This window comes from Hylaeus anthracinus, unplaced genomic scaffold (assembly GCF_026225885.1).
Source record: "Hylaeus anthracinus isolate JK02 unplaced genomic scaffold, UHH_iyHylAnth1.0_haploid 12002, whole genome shotgun sequence".
Taxonomy (NCBI): domain Eukaryota; kingdom Metazoa; phylum Arthropoda; class Insecta; order Hymenoptera; family Colletidae; genus Hylaeus; species Hylaeus anthracinus.
The window spans coordinates 1,570,292-1,588,366 of record NW_026534349.1 but is presented as its reverse complement, the minus strand read 5'-3'; the positions used below and the strand labels follow the sequence as shown (position 1 = coordinate 1,588,366).

General features: G+C 42.9%; 3 protein-coding genes across 4 annotated transcripts in view; 2 read left to right on the top strand and 1 right to left on the bottom strand.

The window, feature by feature from the left end:
- The first annotated feature begins 22 nt into the window (after nt 1–22).
- Nucleotides 23–2,611, top strand: LOC128892231 (lipoyltransferase 1, mitochondrial). Of its 2 annotated transcripts, none has more exons than XM_054152497.1 (4): nt 23–768; nt 1,483–1,590; nt 1,875–2,088; nt 2,170–2,611. In XM_054152497.1, the coding sequence occupies exons 1-4, from the start codon at nt 253–255 to the stop codon at nt 2,517–2,519; spliced, it is 1,188 nt and encodes a 395-aa protein (XP_054008472.1). In that variant the 5' UTR covers nt 23–252; the 3' UTR covers nt 2,520–2,611. The 2 variants fall into 2 exon arrangements, with proteins under 2 accessions (XP_054008472.1, XP_054008471.1); XM_054152496.1 differs by having other exon boundaries at nt 23–780.
- Nucleotides 2,612–3,059: 448 nt separating this feature from the next.
- LOC128892230 (amphoterin-induced protein 1) lies at nt 3,060–6,261 on the bottom strand. Its single transcript, XM_054152494.1, has 4 exons — nt 4,590–6,261; nt 4,280–4,513; nt 3,983–4,143; nt 3,060–3,792 (listed from the first exon to the last, which is right to left on the bottom strand). The coding sequence occupies exons 1-4, from the start codon at nt 4,833–4,835 to the stop codon at nt 3,231–3,233; spliced, it is 1,203 nt and encodes a 400-aa protein (XP_054008469.1). The 5' UTR covers nt 4,836–6,261; the 3' UTR covers nt 3,060–3,230.
- Nucleotides 6,262–8,200: 1,939 nt separating this feature from the next.
- The window catches only part of LOC128891956 (zinc finger protein 395), an 80,576-nt gene continuing 70,701 nt past the window's right edge, over nt 8,201–18,075 (top strand). The window contains exon 1 of the mRNA XM_054151955.1: nt 8,201–9,370. Within this exon, the coding sequence (XP_054007930.1) occupies nt 8,981–9,370 (390 nt within the window). The 5' untranslated portion in view covers nt 8,201–8,980. The remainder of the gene's footprint in view (nt 9,371–18,075) is intronic.

Below are 18,075 nucleotides of genomic sequence, written 5' to 3'. Positions count from 1 at the left end.
GTCACTAGGCCTGCTATCTACACACAAAGATATAAACCGAAGTCAAGGCTGATTTCGCCACTCACAGAGGTGTAGCGAGGACACCGTATAGACTATTAGTTGAAGACTGATTTCACAAGCAACCGCCGCATCGTTTTGACCAGGGAGTACGGTTTTCATATATCGGTACCAATATTACCACATTCATCCTTCGATTCATTTTGTCGTAAGAGAAAAAGGAAAAGTTGACGTTAAACGCACCACACAAGGAAAATGTCTCTTATCAACAGATTCATGATCGTCGTTAGCAGGGGTGCTCGGTGCAGCAATTTGCGTCAGGTGTCCAAGTATTCGACGAATTTTAATGACAAGCAAGATGATCCTAACGATTCAATAAAGAAATCAGTATTCATATCGCAATCCACGGATGTGTTCACCAATTTAGCACTTGAAGATTGGTTCTACAGGAACTACGACTTCACAAATCAGCATTTATTACTTTTATGGCGTAATGATCCTTGCGTGGTGATCGGACGTCATCAGAACCCATGGATCGAGCACAATGCTCAAGTGGCCGAAAAACGTGGTATAGTGATGGCCCGTCGGAATAGTGGTGGCGGTACTGTATATCACGACACTGGTAATCTGAATCTATCGTTTTTCACACCGCGGGAACGATACGATCGAAAATACAATCTGGGTATCATAACGAGAGCACTCTATCGAGAATGGGGTATTAAAGCTGATATCAACAAACGCGAGGACATTGTCGTGCATGGCGAATACAAAGTATCCTTTAATGTAATGTATAACACGTATATTTCTATTTAATATCTGCACAGGGTGTTCCAAGATTCAGTGGCGTAACTAGGGCATGAATAGCGCATGCACCCCTCTATTCCCTCTCCGAATAATATCTTATAATTTAAGTACTAATAGTTACACAATTTATATGTAATATAAATAAAGGAACTTCCCTCTAAGAAAGCTTCCCATAGATTTTAGCATGCTGACTCCAAGCCACACAATTGCTGGTTACGCCACTGCCACGAATACAAATTTTAAATGAGTTTACTTTGTTCCATTATAAATTTAATGGAATGATATACGAAGATTCTATAAAATTTGGTATCTGTTAATTCGTAATATAAATAAAATTGACTTCGTAAAATGATACGCATTTACATTCTTGCGTGTAGAGGTGCATGCTATATCCTCTTTGATAATGAAAAGTCTATGTATGCGCATATCGATACAAAACTTCTATATAGCGATGTATGTTCAAAAATTCTTATCGTTTTTCTCTAAGATATCCTTATCGAAGAAACTATTTTCGTATATCGGCAGATTTGTATTTTGTTTTTCTTATTGTCTATTTACAATTTACAAATAGTTACGTAACTTGATAAATACCGAACATTAATTGGAACAACCTTCTCAATAGCGACGCTACGCGTGTCGCGAAAATACGATCTCTGTTTCCTTAACTTTATTAAAACGTAGGTATCTGGCACTGCTGCAAAATTAGGACGACCGAATGCATACCATCACTGCACGCTATTGGTTGATGTAAATAAATCGGCTTTAAGCTTAGCTCTTGAGAGAAAAGAGGTAAATATTTGTTGATCAATTATCGCATAATTCGTCGTACAAAGTCTACCGAGAAGTTGATCGAGCATATATGTATACCGGGCGTCTCGAGATAAGTGTCCTGCGAAGTAATTGCCAAATGATGAGAGATACAAACACAAACAACAAATCTCTATTTCAAAGTTAATCTAAGGTCATATATTTTTTTCATGTATCTCTTACATTGAAGAATTTACTTTGTACAATGCTTATCTTATAAGATCCTGTATACTTTAGTATGTAAAAATCTATTTATTATATTACAGAGCGGTATAGAAACCAATGCTACAGCCTCTACACGATCTCCCATAAAAAACTTAATCGACGTAAATTCACACATACGCATGGACAAGCTTATTAATGCATTAGGTTGGGAATACCTTCGCACGAAAGCGCTTATTTTAGAAGATGGTGGACAAGACCTTATTCAACGTCAGAAAGGATTTCAGTTTATCAATCCTACAGAAGATTGGTTCCCAGGTACGTAACTATGGAAAAATCTTAAGGCCTCAGATGTTGAATATCCATGAGCAATTTAATAACATGTCATTTTGTTTACAGGGCTCGATAAATTAATAAGCGAGTTCCGTTCCTGGGAATGGAATTACGGTAGGACGCCGAAATTTACGGTGACTCGTGTTCTGGACGTCCTTGTCCAAGATAGCAAAGTACATCAGTTCAATCTGACGTTAGAAATACAAAATGGTATCATCGAGGAAATCAAAATGAGACTTCCACCCGGTTTGGTATCAAATGACTTCAGTCAAGACGCGAGCGTGATAAGTAATCTACGCGGGACGAGATACGACCACGAAGTAACGGAAAATATAATATCCGCCATCGGTTGCAAGACTGTTACGTTAAGTACAACCCAAAATGAAGATAAAACTAATATGATTGCTACGCAATGATTAGACCCGACAAACAATCGCTACGATTGTGCTTAAATTGCTGTTGTTGCGTTTAAAACAGAACGGAGTTGTATCGTAAATGGTTTTTTTTTTTACAAACTCATTGTTACTCGTTGTTATATGTGTATGTAATATATTGTAACATAAACTGCAAGATATGTATCCTAGACAATGTATCTGTAATTTTATATTTTTGCATTACTAACAGTGTGCGTATGATCCTTATAAATCGTTTGTGTTAATAAAAACAGTTTGCGAATCTAGTAAGTCCTCTACTTATGGGGTTAATTGGATCTGTATCTCGTCGCGTTAGTCGAATTGTCTAAAGGGCAATTGCAGTTAAATAGAGCTATATGTATTTTTTTATATAAAGAAGAACTGAAAACTCGAGGACTTGTTGTATACTCATTAATGATTGTTTATGAACAATTTGTGTACTGAATTTATATTTAACCTGCTTTCTCGGAAACTGTTGTGAGTTCAACTGACGTTTACTGGTCAATGACCGATAGTTAATGATGCATGCACCATTATTTAATAAGGTCGCATACAAAGTATGTAACGCGTAAAGCTTTGAAAGTTGAAGACTTGATAAATTATTATGTAGAGCGCTACTTATGCGCATTTTGTCCCAGTTATGACACAACAATAAGCTACCTTCGTGTACCTTTCTCTGTATCCGGTATTATTGTTATTTAAATTTGAATGTCTCTACAGGCAACGATAAAGGCTTGGTCGTGACACAACTTCCCTATAAGATGGCGGTGGAGTGCTTGGGGAAGGTTCTGCCAGGCTTGTATCACTCTCCATACTATTTCGTAAATATGGATTCATCAACAATGAGTGCCTTTGGAAATCGTGATACTCCAAACTCAAATTGCTATCTCGACGACGATATCTAGTACATATGTATTTTCCAGAAAACCAAAAATATGAAATAAACATTCCACACGCAACACCAGATATGAAACCGATAATAAGAAACAAAAACACATTAATAATCTGTTGATTCGCTATATGCTTGTTCGTCGACAACCTTTTGTTGTTTAACGAGCTCGAGGTGTTGTAGGTTACTGGTTTAGTTTTCTCAATAGTTGTATTTCTAATTATACTCCAGGAATGGTCATTTGTTTGTTTCTTTATAGGTGGAAGGATCATTTTTTCAAATTTCTTCGGGTACATTTTTTTGAAGCAAACTTCATCGAATTTCACCTCTTTGTGCTTGAGGTGTATTTGCAGATCGTGCATAATTTCGTTGCAAGACCATGGATTTCTAGAAAGAAATAGCACGTTTAAATTTCATTTGTACTATAACGGTCTCTTGTATATCTACACATGGTAAAATGTTTGAAAATTGAACAAATTTGGTTTTAAACCGAACGATATTAATAAAATGCGATACACATAACGAATTATAAAAATTAAAACATGATTTTCATTAGGATCAATTATTGTAACGATACCCTGTTAGAGATAGTTTTTTCAAACGTTGCAATGTCTGCACGACAGCACTACTCATCTGAATCATCAGATTGTTCGAAAGATCGAGGCATTGGATACGCGGGAGTCCATTGAACATGTCCATGGGTAAATGACTAATCTGACATGAATCCAAGCTTAGCTCCTAAGCAGAAATTCATTTTATATTGTTGAATGTGAAATCAGCTGTTACTATACGATGGTAACTGTCTTTTCTACCGTTGACAGTAATAATTTCGATACATAGTATAATAAACATGCACTGTTGTTTCCGTTATTACCGTCAGCCAAGGCGATCGAAATTTCGGAGGATGCAAGTTAAAATTATTCCTCGACAATTTTAAAATTCGTAAATTTTTGTTTTGCAAAAAAACGTCGTCCGGAATGTCGTAAAGATGGTTTTTGGACAAATCCAAGACTTTTAAATCGTTAAGATTATCGAAAGCATTCAAGCCGATTTCACTGATTGTATTTCCGGAAAGATTAAGATGTTTCAGACTTGTCAATCCAGCATTCTAAAACAATATATATACATTTCACGCAATGCTATAAATCGACAATAAAAAATATTTCGCCGAAGTATAAACTTACCGCCAACTCAAAATTATTTAAAAAAGATATTACGTTATTCGACAAGTCCAAAGCTTGCACTGTGTTTGGTACACCTGTATATACGTTATAAAGATGGCGGCCCGTGCAAGAGGCACGCCGCAACATGTACCAAGTGTCACATACACAAAACGAGGGACATGTTTCCAAAGATTGGCTTGAAACTATATTCACGATAAAGTTTAGAATAATTGTCACGACCAATCCAACGATGATGCCATCGGTCATGGTAATAAAAAGTTAAACGAACTTTACGAAGACACTTTATATCGATACTTTAGCTAACAATTTACCGTAGCAACCTCACTTATTATAGGGCTTGCGTTTTCATGAAGCTCGCGATCGACTTGGTAACATAATCTTATCTTAAAACACGCCTATGTGTATATCGCGTGGATGTGTTAACAATCGAGATACGTCATCGTAGAGAGTCTGAATCAGGTATGAGCACACTCGCATATTTTTTCATTGAAAATTCCGTAATTCACTTGAGTAAATACTTGTATCTGCAGATCGACCGTGGAAGATCGTCCGAAATACAATTCGACGAAAACACAGTTGTTTACAAGGAAGTGTTCGCGTCGTTTGGTATTTCCACATACTTTTTCAATAAAATTTCGAGTTTCGAGGTAAACAGGATTTCCCTTGACGAATGATAGTGGAAGATAGAGGAGCGCGTAGTTAGGGATTAGAGATTATTTATCAGTCCGTTCATACCAATTCTTTGAAACTGACCGACACGCTTTGTGAGCAGGAACAATGGAGTATCAGTAAACAGGGGGTAATTCTTTGAAAAGCAACCGCACCGCAAACCAAACCTGATGACCGTGATAAATTTGGTTATAAGAATCAGCGCCGATAGAAAATAAAAAATCGATATCAATACTTCTAAAGCGTACAACACATTTTCAAATATTTAGCTGAGTACTCATTCATTGCACACTTGAACCACATTCATAACAACATAAACGTTTTAAATAATACATTGATAAAAATATTCTTTTATTTAAAGCAGCAATTATTTTTCTGTATTACAATAGCATTACAATAATGTGCGGCAAGTTATTGCGATGCATTGGTGACTTTGTTGATTCTGTCGACTTTTCCTTTTAAATGGGCCTCCAAAAATCCATTTTACGTATGATTTATGACAGTGTAACGCGTCACTGGTGATTGGTGAAAATTAAATGTTACTAGCCCTTGGCACCTCTTCGAAGCAAAGCGAGGGGTAGCATTCTGTGAGCTAACAGCGCAGCGTGTTTATTGCGCAATATCCACGGAAATAAATCTAGGATAGGCTGCTGAGAACGCGTGGACCGTTGCCTTCTATTCGGCCTTACCGTCCCTCTCCGCTGACCCTTCGCATCTTCCGGCCATTTTCATTGCTCGTCCTCCACGCCGCCATGACAAGCATACGGTATGCCATTGCAACTGCCTCACCTTTACTCGACGACGCCGCATGGGATCGATTTATCCGTGGAATAGTGGTTACCGAGATAAGCCGGCTGTTCGTTGACGTAGTCATGACTCCCCGTGCTCATCGGAATCATCGCTCCCAATGGACAAATGATCACGGTCGTGCACCAGTTTCCGAAAGTATGATACTACGCATCGGATTAAGAAAGTGAATCTTCGTTGTCGAAGACTCTCCACTCAGCAGTGTTTCGTCACTGGCGCCCTCAGCTGATGCGAACTACATTAGTTCGAGACGTTATTACAATTAAATGTTATGGTTAAGTGTGATAGTTTACGATTGATCCTAATTATTCTAGAAGAAACAATTTGTGAAAAATTTATATATAAACATTATCTAAATCACTGTTGGTCGAGTACGATGTCAATGGTAATAATTCTTAAAATAATGGTAATAAGCGCGAAGAAGTCTGACAGAATATATGAATTTATTAAATGGATTACGTATCGTAAGAAGCGTTGTATCAAGTGAAAAACAGGAAATAGTCGAGACACGTAAGGATAATGCTAGTTCCAAGCAATCGCATCAGTCGAAAATGAAAACTTTCCTAAATTATTTAGTTTCTTTTCATTATTTTTGAAAAAAATTGCCCTTTACCTATACGGGATCTTGCAGTTTTAATTGAATATTAATTAATCGCGACGCTGCGTTCCAAAAATAAATGAACACACGATGCGAGCAGTCACGTTACCGACTCGACGAACGAATTTTTGTCACTGCATCTTCGGATACCTGTTTGTAATTTTCGTTTCGTTTATTTTGCAAGCAGCACGTGTCTGTTTTTTAAATAAATAAAACGTATACATTCCTCACGGTGTAGTGACAAGCCTTGGAAATAGTTTCGAAGGTGAGGTTCTTTGCAACACATTCTCCAATGCTCGAGCGTCTCACAGATATTTCACTCGGCGTGTGTCGTCACCGACCTTCTCAGCTGACGTAAAATGGCCGCCTTCTACTGACAGCTGAACTACGAACATGGCTTTTCTCTGCTAAAACGTCATTTGTGAAGACAAAATATGCACGTCTCCTTTTGGTGCAGATACGACTCCCTGTCGAACTAAAGGTCCCCGCGAAATTCAAGGTATTTCATTAAAAACATGACACAGTATGGCATTACAGCGGCAGTAGGAGTGTCTCACGAAGCGAGGATTCTTTGACGAGAGTTTTGTACATGTCGGCAGACCGATCACTCGCACGGATTTCGTCACAGGCGTCCTCAGCTGACGACAAAATGACCGCCTTGTGTATTTAATGCTACCAGCTGATTGCGAAAGTCTCGTTTGTAAAAATCGTACACAATCGGCGATTTGAGTTGTTTTTCATCGCTCGATTATCCAAATGACGCGAATGCATGTACACGGCTTATGTACAGGGTCCGCTAAACGAAATGAATATGAAATTCTTAACATTCGATGGTACGTGTTATTTTCTGTATTTTCGTAAAAGAATGTAGTACTGAATAATAATAGTTGAAAAACTTATCGCCTTGAAAAACTAGATGCAGTAACTGCAGTGGTTAGAAGTGGTGTGTCGAGATCAAGAATAATCTTTGAGAGGAAAATACACAATCTATATTGTAATAATAGGTGAAATTTATAAGCATTAAAAATATTGTATCGTTATTGTAACGTGCATTTTCTTTTCTTAAAGATTTACAATAACCAAAGGTTCTACGAAATCTTAATCCGTCGGTGATTGTGTATAAGTCAGAGTGTACTTGGCTGCATGGAGGGAAAAGAGAGGGACGCCAGAAGGGACGCCGAGTACAGCCGTACGAAGAGTGGAGAGGGCCGAGAAAGTGGAGGGTCTCGTCGAGCGGAGCACTTTGGCTAGAGTTCTGGCCTGCGATTTTTTCCCGTTCTTCTCGTTGTCCGGGCGAACGGCCAATGAGAGTAAGTAGGTCAGCGCGCCCATCCAATCGGCGCTCGAGGCCGGGTCACGTGGGTTTGTTGTTATCTATCAGCTGTTTTTCCCGGGCGGGCGGTGCGGCCGGCCGGCGCAGTGAAAGCCGCTTGGTAGTCTCTCCTCAGTCCCTCCCGGTCGCTCAGCTGTGCGTCACATGTCGGGTACCGCGAGTCCTACTCTTGCCAGTGTACCATCGTATCGTGTATCCGCCACCGTGAAGCGCCGGATTTCCACTTACCGGCAAGCGTCAGTCATATATTATGCTATCTACCGCGTGCATGCCAACGTATTATCACGAATCGATCACCAAGTGCCTCGAACATGCGGACAACGGCGTGACAAACGCAGGCAACGGTGCACGCCGTTTTGTTGATACGTTGAGTTCTGTGTTCAGGCCGCGAAGGCCACCGCGTCCTTTCACGGTTTAGAAATCGATCCTCGTCGATTTCGTGCAAAACTGCCGGATCCCCGAGCCAGTGCATACACATTTTCGTGGAACGATGACCTAAAACGTCAGCGTCCTTGACGGGAAAGTTCGGTAAAGTAGTAAACAAAAAAAGAAATCAGAGTCGTCGATTCGTCTCTATTCGTTGCGATTCGTGCATCGGAGTATCTACCATTTCCCGTGAATGTGTCTCCGAATGGTCGATACCGTAGGTACAATATCGATTGTGTCGTTCGTCGTGAGTTTCGAACTGTTGGATCGCGCGTGCATCGCCCCCTGTCGCACGGTGTAATCGATCGATCGACTTATATCGTTTACGGAGCCGCGTTGACGCGTGTTCGGAGTGGTGTTTCGTCGTGGAAAGCTGGAAACAGTCGTGAAGAAACTAGTGCAAATGATCGTTACGCGTGACCATTCGGTGCGAGATACTTTCGAGCGCGTAACAAGACGCCACGGTGTCCCGTGAATAATCGGTGCTGACGAACGATATATATCGATTTTATCGGGTGGTCAACCGAGAAAGTCGTTCATTAGCAGATCCGACGAATAATGTCGACGGGCAAGAGGCTGGCGAAACGCAGCATAATCGGCACCAGAGTGTGTGCTCCCGGCGAGGACGGGAAGTATTATAGCGGCGTAATTCACGCCGTGAAAACGCCGGCGTCAGCCGCCTCCGAGTCAGGCCTTAGCATTACACCGAAGACTCGTTACTCTGTGCGGTTCGATTCCGTGCCTGGTGGACGTCCACCGAGTCCCAGCACCGAATACTCCGATCGGGACCTGATCGGGCCAGGTTTCGGTTCCGTCACCACCGCGCGACTCGTGCCTGGACAGAAAGTTTATTTGACGTACAACGGACGGGAAATTCACGCCGAGATCACGCAGCATCGCGAGCATCTCGACGAGGTGGACGTAATCATTGCTCCCAACGGACAAGAGGTGAGTGACAGATTTAATTTTTTTTTTTTGTTTCTTGACTCTTTTCTGCGCTTTCGCTCGCGTCGGTGTCGGTTTGAAAAGCTCTGTCGAAATAAGAAAGAAACGGAGCAGAGTCCGGTGCGAGGCAGTCTATTTTCTAAGTTTTTACAAGATGTCTACGCGTATATACAATGTTTTATCGTAACGTGTCAGCCATGTTCGAGTTATGGCGGGAGAAGTATTCGGACATAGACAAGCGGGAAAACGATGCTTTAGAAAATACATTTTTTATGCTTTTTATTGGAGGCGGTGGGTGGGTGGGGGGGGGGCGTTGAATATACAAATAGGTATCAAAAATTTGAAGAAACGATAAAATTATAGAGACATCCGCGCTTGAAAATTTATTTATATGCGTGAATAGGCAGGAGAGGTTAGCGTGGGAGAAAGATTTTATGCATTTGTGCGCAGTAGGTTATTTGTGTCTAGGATGTGTATGACATATGCCGTAAGAGTTGAATAACAAATTTGACATGTATCGTAATAGTTTTCCTCCCCTCATCTATATTCGATGCAACAGAGTTTCACTTTTATCTACGCCGGCGTCTCGGGTCTCTCGAAATAGCCACGGGATAGTCATTCTTTCCCCGCGAATCGCGACGAGCATTTTGAAAGAAAAGGAACAAAGGTTCCACGAGTGAAGCACGTTAAGCATAACGAGGTTTGATACGTCATCCGTACGGCCGCCGGGTCTCGTTGCATCCAAGCAGGTAGCGTGCATCAAACGCGACCCACGCGCCTGCGCAGACGCTGGGCTCCTCTCTTGGTCGGCGAGAATGCCGGGAGACTATAGCTTTCTAGAGCGGGGAAACGCGTTCTCGCGCGATAACGCCGCCCGGCATCATCGATGACATGCTCGACGAATTGCAGCGTGTTTACATACACCCGAAGGCGATCTTTCGTTGGCAAAGTATAACGTAAGGACTCGGCGTTGACAGGTCGGGAGTCGCCGGGCGTGTGCGCGTACGCCGTTAATCAGAAAATTTAATTTTCGTGACCTCGTTCCTAAAGCGACCTATAGAGTGGATGTTCCATTTACGCGACGCGCATGACCGAAGCGTGCTCCCTCTGTACGGGCGGGATAGAGAAGGATAGGAAGGGAGAAACGTTTACCTTGCTACATTGCATCTGAACGCGAACATAGTCAGAGGCATAGCCAAAATTCTCCATCCGGATAAGACGCATCAAAAGTCGAATAAAAGATGGCTTCTTATCCGTTACTCGTCGAATAGAACCCCCCCCCGAGTTTCAAGCTACGGAATAGGAATATAACCGTATTTTGGTACGTTACTTTGCGATGTTCTTAGCCGCGGCGACTCACGATATGCTACGTTCCGTTAGTGCCAAACTATTTATGTTTTTTGGACAGATGTCGCCAAACGTCACGAAAAATATTTAAATAGAAATAAATTACGCGCGACTTTTATTACTGAAAGAATAAGTACTTTTTACCGAAAGATAATGTTACCGAAGAGATAGGAAATTGCACGATATACGAGGGACGCCAGTCGATTTTCGACACGCCTCCGTCGAGTTACGAGACGCGATCTAGCTAGCGATCGGATGACGAGGCTCTCGGGAGCCATGGGTGTTCGCAGATTCGTAGAAAAGCGTAGCGAGCGCTTATACCCCATAAAACGAGGGATAGCGCTGTTACGGTCGGTCAGGCGTGGCGGAGAAATATACGCAGCCTCGATACCGCTATGTGGGCGCGGTTAGATTCGTAATGAGAGGCACTGGCGGAGCGGTATCCGTAAGCAAGGCCTTTACGTGTGTATGGGGGAGAGCTCGGTTTATGCGCGAAGCGAGTACGGGTAGTATGTACTTACTCGCCAGTGCACCGGCTACCGGTGACCCCACGTGGAACGCATTAGCGCAATATCTTTCTACCTCCGTTAGGTAGCTCAGGCGTGACCGCGGTTCCATTTCGTGGAAACTTTGCCGCGCGCGCTCGCCGGTTCGCTCGCTCGGGGAAAAATGAACCGGATCTGGTCAAACCGAAGTGTCCGGTTCCGATATTTTTATGTTCAGCCAACGGATCCCGTCCTGTGATTACTGGTATTCGTCAGGAAATTTGCTGTCGCTCTGGGCGGACTCTGGTTACTCCTAGCTAACGTTTTTTATTCTCTACATTTTGATTCGTATCGAAAGCGATGAATTTCAGGGTGCAATGTCAGAAAACTTTCAATCGACGTTTACCGCTTCGCGTGCTCTTATTTGCATTCGGATAACGATGCTCGTAGTCGGCAATCGTTTGAAAAACGATGCTTCTTCTCCTCACACTTGGTTAAACAACCATTATATTCTTTCTTAAACGTTAAACCAGACTGGCAAATTTGACCCGTGTACTTGAAACTTCTTCGTAAAATCTACCCAATCGACAATGGTTTTAGCTCGAGTTTTAAACCAGAGACCACGTTTTCCATCGATTGAATAGAAATTTCGTTCACACCATAAAATCGATCCTGGTCGATACGAAAGCATGATTGGACCGGACGCGATGACGTCACATCGTGGTATTACTGTACACGAGTTAGAAACGCGTGTTTGCCTCAAACTTTGCGTCAGATTTATTTCTGGGCGCTAACCACGGTCGAGCAACGTCTTCTCGCCCCCTCTTCATTGACTATGGTCGTCCATAACCTTTAATCGGCGAGTGTCTCAATTAATGCACCGATAGACTACACGGCGATGCAAATAGTTTCGCGCGTCAGTAGCTGTTTACACTCGCGAGGCGTACACGGCTGACTTTTAGTGACGTCGAAGGTCACCGAAGCGTGAATCGGTAAATACTGGACAACGTTTACCCGTTGGCGCAAGTATGCACGCGTAAGTGGTAATTTTCAAGCTCCCTCGCGTTCCCATAGGTATCCTCCGCTCGTAGATGCGTCGTTCGTGTCTCGAACGTATCATTTTAGCAACGCTCGGCTCGCGATTACGAGCTGGCTTCCACACAAGTCTTACAAACATCCTTTACCGAGATCGTTAACCCTTTATCGTCTGAGCTCCTACTCTGTTCACCCAAAGAGTGATTCTTCGAGATTATTCATTGAAACTGTTGTTCTTGTTCTCGGATACAAGACATCTAGGACTCCAGCTAAACTTCAAGTTTCTGAACCTCGTTCCATTTGTGGGAGGTGAGGGTGGGAGATTGAGCGCCACTGGCGGGTGCATTTCACCGCGACGGTGAGGCAGCGCGCAACATTGTACAAGTTAATGCGCTCCAAGGCGGCGTGCATAGTGCGGTTTCGCCGTTAAGCGCGATCCATCGGCTCTATCTACGGCCACCACGGAAATATCCGACCCGCGGGGCGCATTCGAAATAATGGCCGCGTTTAACGGTGTCACTGGTCACCGGCACGGGCGTGAGACGATTGAGTAAGAGATCCCGCGCGCGCCGGTTTGTGCGTGGATCCAAAGATAGATATCCCGGCACCGGCTGACCGAACCTAACTGGTCCCGACTATACGTACAACCGTCTCATCCGTCGGCAAGTACGCGATGTAAACAATCGTGCGGGACTTATTTTTTTATCTAGCCATTCCTATAAATCGAATCATTGCTGTATGAGGTCCAGTGGGCTCCAACAGCCTTTCCAATGTGTCCTATCTCTGAATATCAAAAAGTCAATTAAATACGATACAATTCCTCGGTTCGACGTAGGTTCTAGTTTTGCTTCTTCTAAACAGACCCTTTCGATTAGCTAGGTTACAGGGCTAGGTGATACAGCAATCTTCTAGTTTCATTCTCGTCACTCACTTATCCTCGCTCAAACTATTATGGTACGTTCAATGAGATGATGAAGTGGATCCAAACAATACCACGTGACCAGGGTCGTACCGGTATGAGGTTCCCCCCCTGATAGAATCTATACGAGCTACCATTCACGTATGTATATAAATAGCAGTTGACAAATAGAATCACTTTACAATTTTACGTTGACAAAAGAAACTATATAAAGATAGCGGGTACGGAAATAATAATAATAATAATGTCTATTCCCTTCTTCCAACTTGGTAATTTCTGGCTTTCTCTTCTTTTAAAGGGTAGTTATAATTAATGTTGTGATCCCCAAACGGTTAACTTCTGTAGCTCGTATATTTCTATTCATGTTTTTCAATGGGTACGGAGAACGACTCATCATTTCGAGCCGAGTTGTTTACGAGACCAAGGAAGCCGGCCACTCCTTCAATTACATTTACACTCGAAAGGACCTCGTTAAGCTTGTCGAGCGACGCGTTACAGGAGCCGTGTCCGCGAACAACCGTGCGATGTAAACAAGTCTCTGGATACGCGTGCCTGGGCTCGTCCAGCCGGTGACGTAGTCGTTATCTATCCGCCACCGACACTTCCGGCAAATATGCCTTATCTTCAATTTGCTCTCCTCCTTTACGCTTCTTCATCGAACGGGCGAGCTTCGCCCGGAGAATCCGGTATGTTTAATTTCTCCCGTTCTCAGAACCGACGAGCGTCCATCCAACAGCTGCTGACAGCTCGATGATATCCGACGGATTATTCATTGCTCTAGTTGCTCGCGCCGCGCAGCAGCAGGTGGCCAATCTCTGTCTGTATCGCTCCCCTTCTTCGCCCCGATCCGTTCGAGGTTGCGAACTCTCTCCGAAAGAAATTAATTATCGTGAGCTCGATGCATCTCGTCTTTGTTCGGGGGTATCGCGATTAATTGGCGAATGATGTAAGCTCGCATCGATCTAACCGCCAAAACTGAATCCAAGAGCACGTTTGTTGGTTAATTAGAGAATTACGAGTCATTTAGATATTACTTGTGTAGTGTACCCTATACCGAACAATACGGAGTTAGACAAACATGCCTCGAAGGAAAAACCTCGGCTGAGCCAATCTTAGGGATTCGAGTTCCGATTTCCCTACATTTTTTTATAATTATTACCGAGTTATTAAAAAACAATTCTAACTACGTATCGATCATACTCGGAACCCAAGGCGTTCCCAATCGTCGTGGGTGGTTTAGGACTGCTTGTAGTAGCAGCGAATTTCCTCGCGTTCACTGGCGGAGTAAAGTTTCCTTCGCGTACGTTTCATTTGCGTAATGCCACGCATCAGCGTGCCATGCGGCGTGAACTGGCCGAGCGCATGCCCAGCAGCGGGGCACGGGCTATTTAAAATAGTACTCGAACAGGCCGGAATCTACAGTGCGTGTTCTGTTGCACGGGATTATGTCATACGTGCTTGTACCACTTTGCCGGTAAATAGGTTACGCAAGATGGATCACGGATGGCCACTCTGTACAAGTATTAACTTATAGTCACGGGGACTGGCTACTCGTGCATGTGTCCCGTCCGCGCTTCTAGTTACGAACAGAAACTGGAAATGGTACGAGCAGCGTGGAGTTGCTCGCTCGCGGTAAATTGCACGCTGGAACATCGAACGGTATTTGTATTTCAAGTTTTGAGTTACGAAACATTCCTGGATAATTAGTTTTTGGGGGACCTAACCCAAATCATGATGTGTATATCATTTACTTTTAGTATCTTCCTAGAAGTTCCAAACAATACAGTTTCCAAAGACTTCGTTTCAATCTCGAAATAGTGGTAAAAATCATCCCTAATTCATTCCGTAATTTTTGTGCCTTTAGAAAGAGTTTCTGGTAGCGTAAACAATTACGAAAACAAAAATCCTGTGATTCAGAAACGACCCTTCGTTTGAGATTTTTAATCTTAATGTATGCAATTATTCCGGGTACTATAATTACGGCACAGAATTTCCTGGCGATAAATAACAATCGGCGGTGTAACAGATAAACGTTCCCAGCTCTCCTCGAAAGGTCGATCCGGAAAATGGGCGTCTGTTTAGCATCGACCCATACACTAAAAATCGAATATGCATGAGAAAGGGGACGTTGATCGATACAGGGATCCCGGATTATAGCTGACATTGTCACTCGAGATTCGAATGCATTTACGTAACAACACGAGTAAAATTGCCGTCGAACGGGCTCGAATTCGCGTTACGGCCTCGAAACAGGTTAATAGCAATCTTATTTACGATAATTGGTGGCGGTGCTCTTACTTTTCGTTTATTGTACGAAATTTATTTCATTCGCGACGTACGCCATTTTCATCCTCGGTTTTATTAGGGTTCCAATTAGCAACCCCTCTCGCGTATAGTACCATTCGATTTGATTTTGCGATTACATTAATACCGGAAGCTTGTAGCAATTCGAGTCGAATTTTGTATCAGTAATGATCGAGTTCCAGAAATTTATTTTCGTCGAACATCTGCTTCCGTTCTATGGCTTAGTAATCGCTGAATTAATTCAGCGGCGAGAAGATCAGGGTCTCGAGAACTCTTTCCCTCCGATCCAGGGACCTGTTGTCTCCCTACATTCAATTTCGATAATTGTCGATTCGTGGATATCGAAGTCGTTACGTTATGACGGACACGAAGGGGAACGATCGTTTCTCCTTTCTCCTTGTAAAGTGCTGCAAGCACTTGATTTCGGGTTTGGAAACAACATGGCGGTCGGTTGCGCCGACCGACCGGCTGGAGGCACTGCATCCTAGCCGATCGCTCGTAAAGTCGGTCATAGAGTTTACAATGCAACGCCTTCGCTCTGTTCTACGCTTTTTCTTTCTTTCTCCCTCCGTTGGGTTTGGTTTGCCGCGATTGCGTTCGTGTAGCAATCATTAGCACGCTTAAAGTACAATTACCTTGGATATTGGAACAGCTCTATGCCGGTGCGATACATATGCAACGCGGCGTCGTAGTACGCACGAGACGTCGCGGACTTTTAATAAGTTGCACGCCCGACGTGACGGCATAGAAATTACAAAATGGAACGCGCGTGTCGGTATGCTCACCCGGAATCGTCCTTCGCGAATTCCATTCGGACCCAGCGACTTGGGACCAACGATGGGACAAGCTTCTTAGTCGAATGCACACTTTGAGTGACGGTTGGAGGATGATTCGTATATTTGTATGTTGAGGTAGCCGAGAATCAGTATACTTGATCTTCAAAGTTGTGGCTTATTTGGAAAATACGAGAAAACGTATGAGAATGTCCTTAAATGTAAAAGCATATAAAATATCAACAACGATATACATGTTATTCCGTTACAGAAGATGGGTCAAACTATTATTTTATCCTACATTCTTTTTCTGTATCTGTGAAAATATGGATTTGCATAAACATCCGCAGTCTGGTTATTTTTAAATATAGCACTGGAGTGGTTGCAACTATTTACGTTAATGGTATACTGTCTTGAATTAATTGCGAATATTATCTAGCTGATTCTCTACCTGACTTTTACGTTACGCGACCATAGGACTCTTGAAACGGTTTGCTTCGGCTTAACCCTGTAATATCAAATTCTTGTTTAATCGATACTTTACTCGGTTTTCAAATTTTGAGCGACAATTTTCCTATCTCCGTAACGTTGAATTCATAATAAGGTTGGATTTCAAATTCGTCGAAAGGTTGGTAACCCTAACCGTGAACGGAGATTTCATTGTCCGCGTGTAAAGTAAATCAGCACGGAATTCGTGCCAAATCGCGATCCTTGGTTTCGCGCGGTCTAGATAAACAAATAAAATCGCGAGGGTTTTGTGTTCGGAAACGATGAGTCAGGGAACGACTCAAAACGTTTGCGATAACGTATTCGCGATGAAACGCACGCCGTAGAACGTCCTTTTTTTTTTTCTTTTCTTTGTGCTTCGAGGTCGAGCTCGCGCTTCTCGCAAAATCAGCTGATCAGCGAGCGCAACGCGCGTAAGTTTACGCGTCTCGTCTCCCACCCAACAATATCACTCGTAAACCAGTCGCACTGACGTAACCGATGCGGCACGCGTCGTAAATTATGATCGATAATGTAACCTTGCACGAACGAAGGTAACATACGGTAGAATGTGTATCGCCGTAAGTCCTTCGGGACTTTCTAGCAATTAATCTCGATAATACGAGGAAGCCACTGCGCTCGCTATACTGCGACGCTCTATATTACAGCGCGACTCTGTTTGGCGAGATAAATCAAATCGAAAATAACAGTTACTGTAGGTTACTTTTGGACAGTGAGAAGAAGTGTGAAAATAGGAACGGTTGCAAAGTGGAATTTATTTGGAATAGAATGTACAGTCAGTGTAAGAAGTATTCTTACGTTAATAAGAAAGGAAACAAGAGGTTAACGTTAAAAATAATAATCTTTAATTTACGTATTACGAGAGAAACGAAGTTTTGGGATCTGGTAATCCCACATGGGGCAGGTTTCCATCGCTGGATAGCTCGACGGTGCTACCTCCTCGTGTTGTTTCGCGGTACCATAACTTCATACGCGCGTTACACCGCATAGGACACGAGGACTCGAGGAAAAGTGGCGCGTATCTGCTGCACCGAGAGAAAAGCGAGGTCGGGCCTTTCTCAGAAAAGTGGGTCGAGAAGGTACCGATCGTATACTATACTATAGGCGAACCGGTGTTGCGTTCCACGCGCGAGATTCGCGAGGAAAGGCGTCGCGCTGTTCGTCTTCGTAAAAAGTTCAAGTTTTTTTACTAATAGAGTGCGAAGCTTACCGTGTTCGACTGCAACACTTGCTTTCCCTGTTTATACGTGTGTAAACCCTCGTGAATATAAGTTTACATAGGTTTACATGGGCTTGCATGTGTGTTATACATACATTACTATACATATACTTGTATGT